This window comes from Poecilia reticulata, chromosome 7, assembly GCF_904066995.2.
Source record: "Poecilia reticulata chromosome 7, P_reticulata-male-v2, whole genome shotgun sequence".
Lineage (NCBI taxonomy): Eukaryota > Metazoa > Chordata > Actinopteri > Cyprinodontiformes > Poeciliidae > Poecilia > Poecilia reticulata.
Genome location: NC_088836.1, coordinates 2002846 through 2022176, shown reverse-complemented (window position 1 = coordinate 2022176; position 19331 = coordinate 2002846). Strand labels below are relative to the sequence as shown.

The 19331-nt window shown below is 38.3% G+C and overlaps 1 protein-coding gene across 6 annotated transcripts in view; it reads right to left on the bottom strand.

The window, feature by feature from the left end:
* LOC103466861 (vitamin D3 receptor A) overlaps positions 1-19331 on the bottom strand; it is a 115252-nt gene that overhangs the window by 60951 nt on the left and 34970 nt on the right. Inside the window, exons 1-6 of one of the 6 annotated variants that reach the window (XM_081608584.1) lie at positions 6058-8178; positions 5791-5880; positions 5610-5693; positions 5386-5473; positions 5225-5277; positions 3815-4797 (exon numbers count right to left, since the gene is read on the bottom strand). The exons of 2 other annotated variants lie outside the window; for them this stretch is intronic. Coding sequence is in view for 2 of the 4 variants with exons in the window: in XM_081608583.1 (XP_081464709.1) it covers positions 12566-12693; positions 12815-12834 (148 nt within the window). In the remaining 2 variants the exon portion in view is untranslated. Of the gene's footprint in view, positions 1-3814; positions 4798-5224; positions 5278-5385; positions 5474-5609; positions 5694-5790; positions 6024-6057; positions 8179-12565; positions 12694-12814; positions 12878-13008; positions 13083-13185; positions 14685-19331 lie in introns of those variants that run through there. 3 more of the 6 variants (XM_008412744.3, XM_081608583.1, XM_008412741.3) reach the window with 3 other exon arrangements.

The window sequence follows — 19331 nt, the reverse complement described above, 5'->3', positions numbered from 1 at the left end:
AAAAAGTGAAGGGCCAACAGTTCACCTATTGGCCTCACTTCTGATGGTAATTCAGATCTATAACTGTACAGGACATGTTAAAAATACACAGAGGTCAGTGCAACAAATAACTTTCCCAAAATATATTACTACCTCAGTTCGAGGTTATTTGCTGAAAATATAGCTTAAATGAGCTAAAAATGACCATCTGAGTTTGTCTATATTTGGTGAATAATGCTCAAACATACTGAGGTAATAAATAAAGTGTGTGATTATACAATTCAGAAGTAGATTCAAATCTGTGTCCAAGTTTTGGTTCCCTCTGCATTGGCCTCTCCCTCTCCTGCAATTTAAAGCAACAGCTTTGAACTTTAGACCTTGTTTTCTAGGCAGAGGATAAAAACGAACTGGCCGTCAGGCTATTGGCACATGGTCAGAGAGACTGAGAGGGAGGAGCGAGATGGAGAGACAGAGAGGAGCTTGTAAAGAAAGGAATGAAGTAATGAAAAAAATTAAGGCCAAAGCTAAGTAATGAAAGGAAAAAGTGAAAAAGGAGGAGAGGTGAAAGAGACTGAAGCAGAAAAAGGATAGAAAATAAAGATTAGGGGGAAAAAAAGGCATGTGAGGAGAAAACAATAGACTAACGAAAGCAACAAAGTTTCTACATCAGGAGAAAAGGCACAGAACAACAAAAGGAAAACAATATTTATATATACATAGGCCTGTCACAATAACAAATTTTGCTGAGCGATTGTCCAAAGAATTATTACGATAAATGATAATATCGTTTGAAGACCATTTTAAACTGATGTAATGGTAATGACATAATAATGCAAGCAATATCTTGCCAAAAATAGATGCATTTATTTTCAAAAGAACATTTAACACTGGAACTGGTAAACAAAACAACCAAAAATAAAATGAACTCTGTCTGCATTAACAAAAAATGCACTTGAATACAAACTAAACAACATAAAATCAAAGTGGAATTAAAAGCTACATTCATCCAAAAGAGTACAGATTATGAAGTCTGCATACTATATTGCCCTTCAATAATCATTACATTTAAATAGAAAAAGATGGGCAAATCCGACCACCTAATACAATAGTTCACTCCTCCCTTAAGCCCAGTTCACACTACACATTTTTCTTTGCCCCGATTTTCTCCTTATGACAATCTTAGAATGTTAAATGTTCTAACATTTTTGCTTGCGATTTTGTAGCTGAATGATCGTGTCCAGTCGGTAGAACCTTGTGGCCGCTCCGATCTAAATCAGGGTTTTCCCTGTCACGATAAACCAGGGAGTGAGAACACAGCTTATTGAATGTGACAGGTAGCCAATCAGAAAGAGTGGATTCCCCTCCGTGCTTTCCCCTGAGAAAGCACGGAGGGGAATCCCAAACAGCTGACGGCACAACCGGGAGTGCAGCGGACATCGAAGATGATATGTGGAAACAACATTAATGTTTATTCAACACTTCGTGCAAAGAATATCCACAGAAATGACAAATCGTTGGAGCAAATTGCTGCCGCAGTTGATAAACCCGGTAACTTTTCAGTTGTTCATTGGTAACGTGACATAAATAGGTTATAATGATATTCAGTCAGGACTTTATGCTAGCCACATGCACTGCAGGTAGATTGTAGTAAAACATTGATTAATGCTTGGTTTTAAAATTAGTTATCTTGACTTGTAGCCATTATTTTGTGCCCATTGTTCTCAATGTAATTTTAAACATTAAAACGGGAAATATAAATTAACCGATGAAGCTTAAACACAAATGGTAAAGACAAAACAAACCCCAGAATAACTTGCCTCCATATCAGAAAATAAAGTCCGGTCCTCCACTCTTTTTTATCCAACATCTTTTTTTTTTTTTTGCTACATCATTTATTGCTTAAAATAAGCTCACAAACTATCACTATTGCTTCTACGTCATCAGCCGCGTTTGTTTACATTAATTCACGTGCGATATAGCGGGCTTTTCTCTTTGAAATCTTAATGTAGGTGAGAGAAATCGGTTTGTATGTGGTGTGTTGCTCTTGCCGTGTGGCTGGACATGCTGCACGATCAAACCTGATCGAACAGTCATACCTACAATTTTTTGTTGGCTACCGTCTCTCAGGTTTTGACAGTTCTGTGAACTGTCGGTTGTGTGTAGTGTGAACTGGGCATTACACTAAGGAGATGAGGAAAGAAGGATCAGTGGAGAGCACCGGAGTTGAGCATTTTTTCATCCAGTGTCTTTAATAGAAAGAGAAAAAGGCAGGAAGAAACGATAAGCCGATAAATTAAAATGAGGTCGATGGCTCTCATTTATCGTGCAATTAATTGATTTATTGTTTATCGTGACAGGCCTATCACGTGTTTTACTTATTAGCATTAAAAAACAAGTTTCTTTTTTGAATGCTTGATGACAGATGAGAATCAATATATCCTCACTAAGAGCTGCTAAAATAGAGTATGTGAACAGGGCCAAAGGGAGCGTCAGCTGATTCCTGTGCTGTGTCATGCACGGCTAGAACGACAGCCAAGACCCAAATAACCCACACAGACACTGATGTGAAAGGATTCTGTTAGGAGAGCTATTAATAATGTAAACATTTGACATTGAAGAACACCTATGTTCACAATAAAGAGCAGCTACTCACAATTTCAGATAAATTTAATAACAGTGACAGAAGATGTAAACTCCAGCTTCCAGTCGAAGTAAGGCAACTCATTTAACTCCAAGTTAAACTTAGTTATTAGCCTATAAATGTGCGAATGTTTCTGAGTGCAACTGAGTGAATGTGGCTCCACTGAGAAGCCCTTTGAGTGGTCAGAATGATAAAAAAGTGCTCTATAAATGTAGTTAATTTACCATTTAACAGACCACCTTGTAAATTTCTAAGCAACAGCTCGGTGAAAGAGCCAGGAGAGGCAAACCAGGGTTTGATGTGAATGTTAAACCTTAAGAATGAAAAGAATCTGAATTAAAATTTAGAATGACATAGCAGCAAAAGTAAGGACTCTAAAATCTACCAGACGTGTTCCCAAGATATTCGCACTATTCAGAACAGAGGCACATCCAAAGCAGTAACACATTTCAAAGGCATGACAGGAGTTGATGTTCCACAAACTAAACTCATCTTTCCTCCCGTTTACATCGTCATAACACATTTTTCAACATCCTAGCACAGTTGGAAAGATGGGATACAGCGCAACCACAAAAGAACTGCAGCTGTATTGTGATTTTATATTCCCACTTAATTTATTTAAAAAGAAAAACAAGAGGTTTTATGAACTGTTCAACTCTAATATTCAACTTTTTTCAATAACTACATAACAGCCTAAGTTTACATTAGGCTAATCAAATAATAAAATGTGTTTTGTAGCAAAAATCTTTTCAAACTTATTTTTGCCCCACCTTAAACAGCAGTTGAAGGAATACCTTTTTACATTAAAGTCCATCATTTTTATTGTAATGTAAAAAGGGAATTATAGTCTGTATCTTAAAAGCTATGCCCTTGTTTCAAAAGCACCTCATAATGGCCAAACCAATCCCCATGGCAACCATCAGGGTGTGTTGAGGACAATTCATTTAGCTACAGTTTACATTTACAACTACAGTGAATCCAACACACAGGACCTAAAACATTTCAGCTTTCACCACAGGTTCCACAAAACACGTCACCATGTTTTATTATAAGAAACATTAACCACCGAGATAATTAACATGGCATTACAGAGCACTAAAGATACTTCTTAAAAGCAATTCACAGACTTCCTGTTTACACCAAAACAAAATGTGTACTGGAAAAAGAAGGAAAGAAAGAAAAAAGGATACATACAGTTAGGCAGCACTCCTATGGCTGTTACTTCTTTGTGTGCTCATGTTTATCACTGGACGAATAGTGGGATTTTTGACCATGTATTCTGATGCAAATGCAGCTAGTCAGCGACAGATATCGACAGCAATCGACAGTTGGTGGGGCAGCGCAGTTTCGCCGGCCACAGTCGAATGCTGTCGAATGCGGAATCCTACAACGGGGGGAGGAGGGATGGGGAGGTGTGGGGGAAGTGCGGAGGGGTGTTAACAGCTTAACGACTCTACTTAACATGTTAATAGCAACAGGAGACCCACGTGATTTGTCAGTCATTGGATGAAAAAACAATGACATCACAATTCATTACTTACATGTAATTGGTTGGTAGATATCTCCCTATTGGACACACTAGACCTTTATAATTACCGGCCTGGTTAAGCCCCTCCCTAATTATAAAAAAATAACCCAGAAATAAAAATACACCAAGCACAAGGCATAAGTTTATATTTTAAATTTTTGTTGAAAAAGAAATATGTACAGACATGCATATAACACACATCTACAAATAAAGAAACCACACATATATAAAATAAAACACATCTACAAGAAACCACACATATATATAAAAAAACACATCTAAAAATAAAGAAACCACACAAAAAATAACATCTATAAATTAAAAAAAAACTTCAGTTTAAAAAAAATAAAAAAAATAGATTACAGCACAAAATGCTTGTCTACTTCTGGGCCGTGTGGTGGTGGCTTTCTTTCTGAGCATGATCCAACATACAAACGCTTATGACGCAACATGCTGTATTTTGGGTTAGCTTCAAGTCTCTCTTGTAGTTTGGAGCAGAGGTTGCCGAGCTCCTGGCTGCGGAAACTTGATGGTCTCACAATCCAGCCCGATACACCCTCGAAGACGCCATCCTCTTCATCAGACATGAGGTCAATGGTGACAAGGAAATCTCCTCTGCTGCCAGAACGCTCTCCCTCGCCTCCAGCAGCTGTTGACACAGAACAGACATTAAGTCATAAAGAATCTTTATGAAAACATATTGTTGAAACTATACTGACATTTAAAGTGTCTTGGTTTAGAAACACCAAATATGGGGAGGTGTAATCCATTTGTCATTGAAAACTATGGCTATGTGGTAAAGTATCAAAACATTGATAAAAGTACTTCAGTGATTTGTCATTAACCATTGAGGCTACATTAAAATTATTGAAAACCATCTTGTCCCAAAATGTTACAGCTTAAGAAAATGTAATGTTATTTTTCTTTTCACTGCTGATTGCATTCATACACACATATATACAAACAAGCATGCAAAACTAATGCATTTGATGCATCAGTTTTGATGCATCAAATGTTACTAATGTCTCTAGTAATTCATATTACTAGAAATGTCAATCTCTAGTAATAAATTTTACCTGCTTCTTTCTTCAGCTACATCTGGATGACTGGCAGTAGGTCCTGGATGCAGCTGGAAAACATTTTTGTGCATTGTCAATAAATAGCATAATTACATTATGTACATAAACAATGTTGAAGCATAAAATATCATCAACATTCTAAAATAGTAGATACTCACACACAGTTGCATCTCTGTCCTCATCACGGACATCAGACAGTTCCAGAAGAGTCTCATTGACACAAATGTGACTCTCATTCTGTGGAGTCTGTGGAAAGAAATGTAAAATTAAAAAAATATTGTAGCAAATATATCGCTTTCTCAAAAATACGTAAGTAAATAAGTTAAAATTATTCTCAACCAACCATTATACAGTCGGGAATCAACACAGTGATTATACATACCGGCTTCATGACTTCGTCCTCAGATCCGTCCTCCGTCCGCCATTTTGTAGATCTTTACTGCGTTACACACTATGCCTTGCTGTACTACGTTACAACAAAATAAATAAAATAACGGGAAGATCAGTTTTCCTTACAAATATGCAAGTGTTCACTATTCACTAAATGTGAAATCATAGCTTACTGAATTTCTGTTCGTCCTGGTGGACTCCGTAAGAGCTCCTGGGCACCGTGGTCTGAGGTCTGGCTGGTACGGCTTGGCCATTTTTAAGGTCTGAAAAAATCAAAGAAGTATTTTTAAGAGTTCAGAACATCAGATGTAATAGAGATCGCAATACAAAATCTCACCCTACACTTGTTTCGGCATTAAGAAAATGACAGATCGTTTTCTGTAAGAAACAAACAAAGCAACTCGCCTCACTCCACATGATATTCGTAAAAGCTTTCTTACCGTGAGTTCGGTCTTGTTGGACCGCCGCGGTGTCATCTGTTGTTTTCCGCCGGATCATTGCTTAATATCAAAACGATACTGGAAAGGTAACTCCGTGAAATAGGACTTTTTCCACCATTTCACACAACGCACGGGTATTTTCTTTCATGTTGGGTGTAGCAGTTAGCACTCGTTACCACAAGTGCAAATCTTCCTCTGGAGTTTAATGGCGGCTGCTTGACCGACTATGAAAGCGCATTACTGCCACCAACTGGACTGGAGGGTTAAATGAAAGTTGACAGAAAAAAATACATTCTAAAAGTTATTTTTTCAAGTTAAGTGACAGATTCATAGTCTGTTAGATTTAGTGCTTAACTAACAAAACTTTAAAAAAAGAATACAAATGTTTATATTCTATCAGAAGGTATCACAAACTTTCAACCATTTTGTTCTTCAATTTAAACTCGAGAGTTAAGCAACTGAATACTGAAAAATCTGTAGTTTCTTAAGTCCTGCATTGTGATGTGGAATGACCACTACCACTCCAATATAGCATGACTCTGGGTCTTTAAAGCAATCAGTGAACATTAACTTTAGTTTGAATATTATTCACAAAAATACTTTATGTACAATGAACCACTCTGGAACATGTTTTTCAGTGCTCCTAACACACATGTAATATATATATTTAATGGATAAAACAGATTGTTTTCTCCAAACATACTTCTTCTTTATGGTGAACAGAAATTAAAAAGGATTAGCTACAAAATGAATAAGAGTCAAAAGCCGGTGCTCAACGGTTGATTTGCATTTGCATGGCACTCAGCAACTTCATTTAAATACGAAAACCTCTGCTAGGCACATAGGGGAACACGGACACACAGCGTTTTTGACCATTTTTGGCAGTGTTCGACTCTGACAAAAACCTCTTGCCGAAAGCCCTCAATCTCCATGCGCATGGCAGAACAAGGTGTCAATAGCTGATGAAGATCCCATTTTTTATCCTGTGTATGTTCCTGTTCCTGCATTGTCCCATTGTGCTCTGATGAACTGTATTGCTCCATTACCAAGAACTGCTGAACTTACTATCATCCAACAGAAACTACAACTTGGTCAAACTATTCTTGCCCACTCATTCAAAACCCTCCAATGTATCATAGTGTTATGTTACGGACACAATGCATACAGCTTTTCCTACAACCTACACAATGTGGCCCTGGCCAAGTAGTTGCGTGGGTTGCATTATCTGATGGCAGCTTAGACATTATGTCATTTAAATTGGCCATTGTTTCTGAGGCAGATTTTGCCAGGGGCACAATGACTGAATGTGGTCCAAGTGAAACAAATAACACATTAAACCAGGTTATAATTGGGAACAGATCCCTGCTGGGGTAGGCTGTGGTCTGAAAAACAGCGCAGACAGATGGAGGTGAGGACTGGACATGCACTGAAAAACAGTTGCTTTTTTTGTTATGGTTTTATATCAACATTTCCCCAGACGTTGATGTCTGAGATGCTGAAAGCATCACATTGCAAATTTATTTTAAAATCTTACCAAAACAACGGAAAAAAAAGACTTCAGCCATTGTTATACTGACTGGGTAATTTTTTTTTTTAAGTTTTAATATTGCTGAAAATAAAGCTCTAAATAATGTTGTTTGTTTTGCTGTTATTTCCAGCTGTAAATCATGTAGAACTAAAAGGGAAAGACTTGTTTCTTTGTTTAGTTTTTTTTTTTTTCAGGCTACCAAGGATAAGCAGTTCCTGTGTGGTCTCTGTGTGTGCGTGTTATAACACCACAACAACTGCTGGATGACTTAATTCATATATTTAACTGAACAGAGTGAATGGTATTAGTCTTACATACATATGATTAAAATGACAAACCAGTTTACTTTTTAATCATGTCTTCGCCAAAGAAAACATACATTTTTACCCCATTTCTAATCAAATATTACTGAACATTCAAATGCTAATTCATCATATTTAACTCCCTTGACAAGCATGTCGTTTGTAGTCTTTGTCATTTAGTAATTTTCCACTTGCTGCTGAGCTTCATCAGCTGTTTACTGCATGTCAGTGTTGACTCCACACTAAGAAATAATCCTGTAAATTTACAGTAAAATACTGGCAGCTACAGACGCCAGTATTTGACTGTAAATGCACAGTAGCTGTACCGTAATTAATTCTCACAGATTACCGTTAAAGCAAGTACAGTATAGATACTGTGAAAGAACAGTAAAATACTCGCATCTGTAGCTGCCAGTAGTTTACTGTTCTTTCACAGTATCTACATTGCACTTGCTTTAACGGTAATCTTCTAAGAATAAATTTCGGTACAGCAACTGTGCATTTACAGTAGAATACTGGTGTCTGTAGCTGCCAGTATTTTACTGAAAATGTAAATTTTCAATCCTAAACGTAAATACTATGGTGGCCGACAGGTGCAAATGCACAGCAAACACGAGAAAAACAAATACAACAAAGAGACGCAAACAAAAAAGACCACAACCACAAATAAAATGCAGCAAACAAAAAATAACAATTGCTGAAAACGGAAGTGCTCTAGACCAGTGATCCCCAAACCCCGGTCCACGGCCCGGTACTGGTCCGTGGACCAATTGGTACCAGGCCGCGCAAGAAATAATTAAATATTTCCTTTGTATGTATTATTTGAGACTGGAGAATCTTTTATTTTGAAAATCCTTTAACCGGATTCTCTCGGTTACTTGCGCGCCAACACAGCCCACAAGCAGAAACAGATCAGATGTCTTTGGAAAGTTTCTTTGCGAAGGGGAAAACAGATCAGATGTCTTTGGAAAGTTTCTTTGCGAAGGGGAAAAGGCCCAGAGAAGAGACAGGAGAATGGATTTATCCCGGACCGGTAGGTGAGTCCCCACATTACAAGCCCGCTCTGCGCAACATGTGGCGACCGGCTGCTAATGAGGCAATGAAGCTTCAAGTTGCTTCGCCACGTAGAGACCAAGCAGGCTGTGGATAAAAGCAACACTTCGGGTGTTATTGTCTCCCATCACTCCCAGATGGGACCGTCTCGTTGCAGAGAAACAAGCTCAGGGCTACCATTAGTCATTATAGTAAGTTAAAATTTTCACGAAAATAAAATGTTCGTTTTTGTGGCGCATCTGTATCTTATTTTGAAGGGATATGTAAACGTTACCATAGCGACCGAGTCAGAGAGCGTTTGGGCAGTGGTCAAGAGGAGATGAGTAGAGCTTGTGAGTCTGAAGTCTAGTTTAGATGGCAAGATTTAAGAATTGTTGGCCGATTCTCCAAACCTTTGTGACCACAGAGCTGATAAAAGTACAACAGGTTCATCGGTCCGTGTGTCCAGCCACAAGGCCCGAACCGAATCCAGTCACGAACATCCCGATTCCAGAGGATAATCCAGTAAAACCCCCAACATATAATACGGGAATTTAGAATAACCAAACACGGATGACGATGTAGTAGCAGTAGTGATAGTTTGTGTACTCGTTTTAAGAGATAAAAGACGTAACAAAAAGAAAAGGCGGTGGATAAAAGACGACGGGAGCAGCCGCTCTATTTGCTGCACTATGATTTGGAGGTGACTGTTTTTTAACATTTTTAACTGAATAAGCACAATAAACATATATAATAATGAGCATTACATATAATAAACATTTCCACATATCTCCGATATCCACCGGACTCACAGTTGAGCGATATGTCAGTTGTTTGGGATTCCCCTCTGTTCTTACGTCACCACGCTTTCTGATTGGCTACCTCCCACGCTTTCCGATCGGCTACCTGTCACATTCAACAGGTTTTATTCTCTGTCCCAGTCAGGGAAAACCCCATAGGCAGCGATAAAAAGACCAAGAAAAACCAAATTGGGCATATTGAGGCTTTACCTGGAACACCAACATGCCCCCCCTCTCCTCCTCCCCGACCGCAGCAAAATGTCCAAGTCTTGACCGGTCTGCGGCAATAAAAAGGTTGGGGACCACTGCTCTAGACCACTAGAGCAGTTGTGTCCGCATTCAGAGTCTGCATCCTTTCAAGCGTTTTCTTTCAAGGGCTTGAGAAACGGCCCGGTCTAGATGTCAAGCCTCCTTCTCGGCATTATGTTGCTTAGAAACCATGACACAACACAATTTTACAATGTTTGTAGGCGAGAATGTAGATGCTCCGACGTTTTCGGAGATGTCTCCTCCCGCTGCATTAACTCCGCTAGCCAGCTGCCAGCAGGCCGGGTGGTCCAAATTCAGTATACTGCATGAGAACATCTGACTGATTTGGGCTTTCCCCAAATGACTGGGAGTTAAACACAAATATTAAGTCAGGTAACATCTAGTTGTAAAATTTTTGGTACACTAAAGTATTTCATTTATTCCTGAGCAAATTGGTTTGACTGATTAAAGTTAACCCTTTAACTTTAAAGGGTTAACTTTAAAGTTAAACCCTTTAAAAGTTAAAGTTAATCAAACATAATAGTTTGATTAAACTGTATTGTCTTAGCCGAGATCTGGAGAGATCTTTGAAAAGGAATACTTTGCTTGCATTCCTTGTGTAAATGTACTATAGGTGTTTGAGCATTTTAGAATTAGACTAAGATTTATTTTTTAAATATGCAACAGCCTTTATTACAAAAAGTGAAGAGTAATGGGGAACTGGGAATAATAGGAGTAATGGAGAAATCAGGAATAAAATAAACTTTGAGTCAGTTTTTTTTTTCCTTCGCCGCTCTGCGCTTCACGTTGTCACGGTTGCTAAGCAACATAATGCCAAGGTAGAGGCTAAGCAGCTAGCTGAAAGCTCCAGGTTCTCTCTTCCGGTCGTCGATATTCGTGACCTTCGAAGGACCCGCCGCAGACCGGGCCGTTTCTCAAGGCCCTTGAAAGGATGCACACCCTGATTTTGGATACACAGCTGTTCTTTGTTCGACTCCCCTAGTGGTCAGGAGCACTTCTGTTTTCAGCATTTTTTGTTTGCATCTCTTTTTTTGTTTGCTGCATTTGTGGTTGTAGTCTGTTTGCAACTCTTCTTTGTTGCATTTGTTTTTCTCGTGTTTGCTGGGTGTTTGTATCTGTCGGCTACTGTAAAATACAGTGGTGAAAGTAAATATACGTTCAAACACTGTCGTCTGTAGATGCCAGTATTTTTACTGTAAATTTAGTTTTACTACTGGTAAAATAAAAGCAAGGATGTTCATCTCCTCAATTGTCGTGCAAAAGTCACATCAATGTTCAAAACTGTAGGTTGGATTAATGTACACAAGTTGTAGAGGAATTTGTGGTACTTTGCACTGAAGATGAAGTGTGCTTTGAAAGTTCATCAAAAGCTACCATGGATGGTCAGGGATGGTCTTGTGATTAGGCCGGTCGCGATAAACAATAAATCAATCAATCGGACAATAAATTAAACCTATCGACCTCATTTTATTTATTGTCTTTATCGTCTCTTCCGGCCTCTTTTCTTTCTGTTGATGACACTGAATGAAAAAAGGCTCCGCTCCGGTGCTCTCCACTGACCCTCCCTTCCTCATTTCCTTAGTCTAATGTCCAGCACACATTACACGAGTTGTCGGCCCATTTTCAAACCCTGAGAGACACCTTAGCCAACAGAAATCCTAGGTATAACGGTTTGATCGGGTTTGTCGTGCCGTGTGGTGTCCAGCCACATGGGCACAAAATAATGGCTACAAGTCCAGTTAACTAATTTTAAAATCCGGCGTTAATCAGTGCTTTACTAGAATCTACTTGTGATGCATGTGGCTAGAGTCAGCGTAAAGTCCTGACTGAATGAAAATCATTATATATATATATATTATATATATATATATATATATTATGTGGTATCATTAATGTTGAATAAACATTGATACCACATATCTCCAATGTCTGCTGGACATTCCCCTCCGTAATTACCTCTCAGAAAGCACGGAGGAGAATCTGCGCTTTCTGATTGGCTACCTGTCACATTCAACGGGCTGCGTTAATCTCCCAGTCAGGGATAACTCTTGATTTAAATTGGAGCGGCCTCGATGATCTACCGTAACACACCACACACTGCAGGATGATCGGTTAGATCGGCCAACGACCCAAGATTGTCATAAGGGGAAAATAGGGGCAGAAAATTGTGTAGTGTGAACTACTGCATTAGGTAGTCGGATGTGCCCGTCTTCTCTATTTAAATCTAGTGATTACTGAAGGGCAATATAGTATACAGACTTCATAATCTGCACTCTTTTGGTTGAATGCAGCATTTATTTCCACTTTGGCTTTATGTTGTTTAGTTTTTATTCAAGTAAATTTTTTGTTAATGGAGACTGAGAATCCATTTTATTTTTGGTTTTGGTTGTTTTGTTTATTTAGTTTATCAGTTCCAGTGTTCTTTTGAAAATAAGGTGTACCTATAAGAAAATCACATGTATTAGTCATTTCCATTAAATCAGTGTCAAAAGGTTTTGAAACAATATTATCTTTTATCGCAATAATTTTTTAGACAATTAATCGTCCAGCAAAATTTGTTAACGTGACAGGCCTACTTGTGATTACTGATGGTGAAGTGTCTTTTGTGCTGCTCTCGTTTTCACCAACAAGCAGGATGAAGGGCTGTTCTGGTTCCACAGCAATGAGGAAGGCTTCAACACTGGCTCCCATCTTTGACAAAATACTAAGACGACGAATAATAAAAATTATTAATTATATGTAGCACAGCTACATTCAAATAGCAAACTAAGCCAATGAGAAAGTGATTCTACACAAGAAATAAGATCATTAGAATAACTACATACCTGCACATATCTGACAACATGGTTCACAGTTTGACAAGAGCTGTTTTGGATTCTTCTTGTGGCCTTTGGAAGTAAGAAGAAGCACATGAACCAACAGAAGAATGCCGGCAGGAAAAACAGTAAAAATAGCAGAAACATTATAATAATAAATAAATATATTAAAACGAAGTGTGAGCAAAACTAACCAGACCCACCTGTGTGCGTCACCATCATATTCATTCAAATTACTCTACCCACTCGGTTAAGCCTGGAGAGCATTTTTCACCACCTACAAGATAAAGCATAAAAAAGTCTGAAATAATTACCATGAATACAACTCAGACATTAAGTATCACATAATCATTAGGTATTATAAAAATTAGTCAGCTTACAGAAACATTCTGGAAAGCATTTCTTCTGCCAACCTGTCAGAAGAAATGTGTTGAAGTCATCATAACAGGCTTCAGTCACAAACATGACGTATTAATGAAGAAAGAAAGGCAGCCAATATGTTATTATTTATTGTATGTATAGAGACAAAAACATTTTGGCTTAGCTTTGATCACATAAATCAAGCCACCAGTCCAGAACAGCCACTCTTCCCATTATGCCGTCTAAAGCCGAAAACTTCAAGAAAACGACTCCGCAGCTAAATACTGTTAACTCAAATGGCCTTTCTGACAGTTTCAATGTTCGGTTAACCACCTTGTGCTACACCTGCTTGGCTTAAGCTGCTAACAAAAATAATAAACCAAGGGTGCTCACACCCAGTCCTCGAGAGTTGCCGTCCTGCAACTTTTAGATGCATCTTTACTCAAACAGACCAGGATCAACTCTGAACAGACCTGCTAACCAGCCATTCATTTGATTCAGGTGTGCTGGAGCAGGGAAGCATCTGAAAGTTTCAGGATGGCAGCTCTCGAGAACTGGACTTGAGCATGCCTGTATTAAACAGTTGTATACACCGTGATTTCCAAAACTTATGTTAAGCATAAGTCGATACTCTTGCGCAAATGGAAAATTAATGCATTCATAAAAAAATAATCAAAAACATGCTAATCTTAACATGGAACTTACCTTGTTATGAGAAGCTCCAGACAAGACGCCATGCTGCTGTCTCCGCTCCTCGGGCAAACACGTGACATCACAGATACGTTGCAATTGTGGGAGCAACTCTGTCTGATTTCAAAATCAAAACCAGACAGTGTTGCTAAAATTTAACTCTCTGGAATAATTCTTTCTGCACTCTCTGGAGTGTTAGCTCTGGAGTGTTAGTTTCCCTAAAGAAACTAACACTCCAGTTAGTGTTAGGAGTGTTAGTTTCCCTAACTAAACTATCTTTGAATTAGACCAGTGTTTCTCAACCCTGGTCCTCACCATACTCTGCATGTTTTAGATGTGCCTTTATTCCAGAACAACTGATTCAAATGATTGCATGACCATCAAGTACTGCAGAAGCCTGTTAATCACCCAGAGATACAATTCAGGTGTGTGGCAGAAGGGAAATGCCTAAAACATGCAGGACATGGGGCGGTGAGGACCAGGGTTGAGAAACACTGAATTAGACTAAACAAGTGTTGAATTAACACTGTACTTTTAACATACAACACCAACATTAGAAATCTAATACTTTTGATTTTGTTCTGTAGATTTTGATTCATTCCCTAAAAGATTTATTATAGAAAGTAGAGATGTGCCGATCAGGTTTTTTCCTGCCGATACCGATCACCCATGAGGGCCGATCACCGATACCGATCACATAATTATTTTTTTATCATAAACACTACCGGTTACATTATGTGGAAAAAGGAACCATAAATTCACCTTAATTAACACAAAAACTTGTTTTTAAGAACTTTTTCCAAGAAGAAAACTAAACAAAACAGGCATTGTGTAATACTATCTTTAACAGACTGATAACATATAAAGACTCTGAAGAGGCTAAATAATGCAAAGAGCCAAAATAAAACCTCTCAACATTGCCAAAAAAATTCAAGTATAAAACTTGACATTCAAAGGCAAATACAGGATCCATTACAATAAACAATCCAGAGTTACTGAATGAAAACTTCCTGATAGCATGGCGGCTAGCTGATTACTGCTAGTTCTGAGTGGCTGTTTCTGACTGAGCGGAGTAATTATGCAGAACAGGGAGGAGATCAATTATTTCTTTAGAGATTATCTGTCTCATGTTAGGACAGCGAAAGTTTTAATACGTATGTAAAATGTATTTTTTTAGGTTAGGTCCTGCAGCTTTAAACAGAGGTTTGGTGTGAGAGTCACTACCAGGTGGAGCAGAAGCAGCACTCCGTCAGTGAAATATTACTACCTGTAGCGCGTAGCAGTGGTTCAACAGCGAGAGCAGAACCAGCGTCTTACATCGCAGCTCGAAGACTTAAATAATTTTGTTTAGCTTTCTGACCGTCATGCTAATCCGGGTGAGTGTTTGTAGCTGTGCGCTGCTTTACCTGCTATCTGATCTTCCATATGTCATTTTTACTGCAGTGAGCCTCAATGTAGCCAAACTCCGTCAAGTATGGCATTGTTTTTATGTCGTATTAGCTTTGTTGTGTTGATGCATTTTGACGTGCTTCAATTTTCCGCCGCAACACGCAAACTTCCCCATTCACTCAGTGCGGTATAGTTCCACATCGCTTAGGATTTGTTGCTGCGCGTTTGCGCAGTGTGAAGGAAAGAGGAGACCAGCTGCACAGGCAGGCTGCGAAATGAGATGCAGGTGATCGGTATCGGCAACAAGAGACCGTGATCGCCGATCACCGATCATGCACTTTTCACGAAAATCGGCCGATTATGATCGGTGACCGATCGATCGGCACACCTCTAATAGAAAGTAATTTTTTCTTTCCGTTTAATATTGACTTTAAATGCTGATTCTCTGAGATGCAAATATAAGTAAATTGTCTGGCCTAGAAAAAATACTGTATTGTACAATTATTTTTGCATTAGTTTACTTCCAGTCGTCAGTCTTGATTGTGACAACAGAAGAAGACATCAAATTTAGCAATATTCTACTGTATTGTATAACAGTATGTTACTGCTAGAATTCTGCTGTAAATATACAGAAATTTCTAAGAGTGCAGTAGCTTGTGCCAGTAAATTGTTACACTCTACAGAGGCATCATAATAAGTTAGATTACAGAGGCATTTTAATAAAGCTGATTTTTGCTTGCATTTTAAATGAGGGACAATATGAAAATCTGGTCTCCATTAGTGATATTGTGACAAAGGTCCAGTACGGTAATGCAGTCCAGTGCCACTAAGAATAGGCGTAGTTTAGTTAATACAGTTATCAAATCCAGAAATCTTACTCTTCTGAAAATCACATTTTGCTAGGTAATTTTATAAAGTTAAAGTACTTTTTGTAGCCATAAAACACTCATCAAAAAGGACTTGATGCGTCTAACGTACCGTTTAGAGTAGCGGTTCTCAACGTGGGCGGTACTGCCCCGCAGGGAGTGTTCAGAGGACGCCAGGGGGCGCTGGCGGACATTTTTACAAAAAGGGAGCGCTGGGATGCCTTTGGGGGGCGTTTGGTCGAAGGTAAACTTTACACCTTAAATGCACAACAATGCTAGTTTAGACTTTGAGCAATTTGGTAAAACTGTATTGTGTAACATTAAAACATGCTTGGCTGCAACTGTATCGATGGCAGCTCTTCTTCTATTCAGTGTTTGTTAGCTTCTGTTAGCTTCTTGGCGCAGCTCCGTTCTCCTGCTACTGGTAGCTAAAATCATGATACCCTCACTGTGTATCCCTCTGAAAAATGAACCCATTTAAATAAAGAAATCCCTCCATGGGTGATACCTCAATAGAGAGCGTTCATTTTATAGCGTTAACACGGAGCTGTAAGTGGTCCGGTATGAAACGGGGTGATAGAACAACACAGCACTTTTAAATTTCAATAATCAGAATGCAGAAATTGTTTCCGTTGTTTTAAAAGGTTTATGTCAGTCTGCCTTTTCCCCATCGATACGTTTCCTGACCGCCCTGCAACTTAGGGGCTTAAAAAAAAAAGAAGCGCACATTGCGCAAAACTCTGAAACAGGAGAAGCGGGACATAAAACGGAGCGACGAACTAGATGTGAATTATGGCAGAAAAACAGAGAATCAGACACTGAACTGTGAAAAAATCAACACATGATGTGAAACACATCATGAAGATTATGTGATGGTGAGTGAAAATTACTGATGGTGAGCGTCAATAAATGATAAAATAAATCTAGCAACAGGAAAGAAACTAAAGTGGATATTAGTATTAGAGAGGATAATACTAATCAAAGGAAACTAAATGGAAATGAATGAAGAACAAAATGCAAGAATAAACTAAGAAACTAAAGTAAATAGAGGAATAAACTGGTATGGCAAGACCTGTCGAGCAATAATTAATACAGAGGACTGTATGGCAAGAATAAACACTATTTCTAGATAAAAGGCAAAATAATATTGTTGAAATGTCATGGGTTTGTTGAGACCACATCTAGTACTGAGAATAAATATATCTTACAGACCATAACAGTAAATAAATAACTTATTTATGTTTTTAATTAGATTTGATATATTTATTTCTTCAATATTATTTTTCATATCAGTGTTAATGTCATGAGGCTGATGACTCCATGACACTTTCAATTTGACTCATTAGGATTTGATTAAGAATCAGATTTGTTCTTTGTAATTTCTGTCCAGTAAAACTATTAATCTATAAATCAACAAACAGGTCTATATAAAGATATAATCCATGTTTCTGTCTCATATTTGTATGGCATTAAAAGGACCTGGAACTTTTGTTTTTCCACTGAAAGCTCTGGTTAACACAATAAATGCCATGTGGGTGAAGTTTTATGGTTGATACTCTGATGTCCCATTCTCCTGAAGGCAGCACAGAGCTGCACCACCAGAAACTGACAAACACTGAAGAGAAGAAGAGTTATGATTAATGTAGTTACAGTTCTATCCATGTTTTAATGTTGCAGAGCTCAGTCGTTTTGCAAATAGATCAAAGTTTAAACTGGCATGTTGTACATCTTTTATTTGGTCATTTTGTGGAATATTTAACAACTAGAAAATGGCACAAAATAAGAATATTTTTTCCACTCTGATTGGCTTCTGCTAGGTCTACCAATTTTAACTTGAATGTTCATTGCATTTTTCGTAGACGCCTGTGAAAATAATTTCTATTCTCATGACTTTTTTGTTCTCTGGGAAATTATCTTGATGATAAATACAGAAACAAGCATAAAAATCAAAACATCTACAATAGTGATAGTAATATTATTGATAAAATAATGGTCAGTGCAAAGTAGCCTGCAAATTCTTTGGTGGGGGGCGATGAGGGACCTGGATAAAGGCTGGGGGGGCGCTGGGCCAAAAAAGGTTGAGAAACACTGACATAGAAGATATTTCAGTGAGAGTACATCTTGTGCAAAAAGAACAAGATGTACGTCATCGGAAATTAATTTTCTGGAACCTTTTTGTCCATCTAGGTAATTTCTTGGGTGTAATTCCATCATGGGGCTAAGTAGTCTCTACGCATCATTATGCACTGCATTCACTTGCTGTCATACATGAAATATTTACTCATTGAAACATCAGTTCAGATGGCATAAGGGTGAGCAATTGAACACACCGGATAAAAAGTGTTGACAAACTGCCCTGTTGGTTTGTGCCAAGTGATAGGAATATACTAAAGATGTGAAAACTTAACAGGACTGACATATAGCGCTACGGCCCCATCTTCATATTTTCATTCTTATCTTGCAGTTCCTAGTGATCTCAGGTGTAAGCTAAATTAAATCTTCATTTACTTCTTGGAGAAACGCCAAACTGTTAAGGAGGATAAACAGCAACTCTATGTTCATTGGCAACTTCGGAGCAGAGAGAGGAAGTTAAAGGTGAGAAAAAACCTGCCATCCTTTTTGCAGCAAAAAGTTCACTTAGCTACATACAAGATGTTTTGACGCGTAATATATTTTTTTCTCCACAATTTTGTTACTTGTAAAGAGGGTTTGATCATTAAAATTTCAGAAGTTCTTAATTTTTTTTACTTCAAGTTAAAAAAAATGACCTAAGAGCTGCTCCCACTCTAAGCTAGACAGAGAGGGAGCAGCAGGCGCTGCTGCCCTCCGATAACATCCTGCAGGAGCATATTCTGAACTTTAACCATAGAAGAGTCTCTGCATAAAATTTACATTTAAAATTTTTTTTATAATTAGCTTTTTTAAAATTCTGAATATAAACAAATTTTACTACTTCAATGTAAAAATATTAAATAATTTATTTGGCAATGCTCCCTAATGAGAATGGCTATTTTTAGAACTTGCCCCGCGGGCGACTGACAAGGGGCCCGCGGGCACCGCGTTGGTGTTAGTTATGTCATATAGTGATTTGCAATTACAATATTTGCAGTGGATTACCCCCACTCTGCCTGGACCCGCATGTTGGCCTCCAATCAGGACCTTAACTGTGAAAAACTGAGGCGCCATCACTAACAGCAACACTTTTGCATAGAGACAAAAAC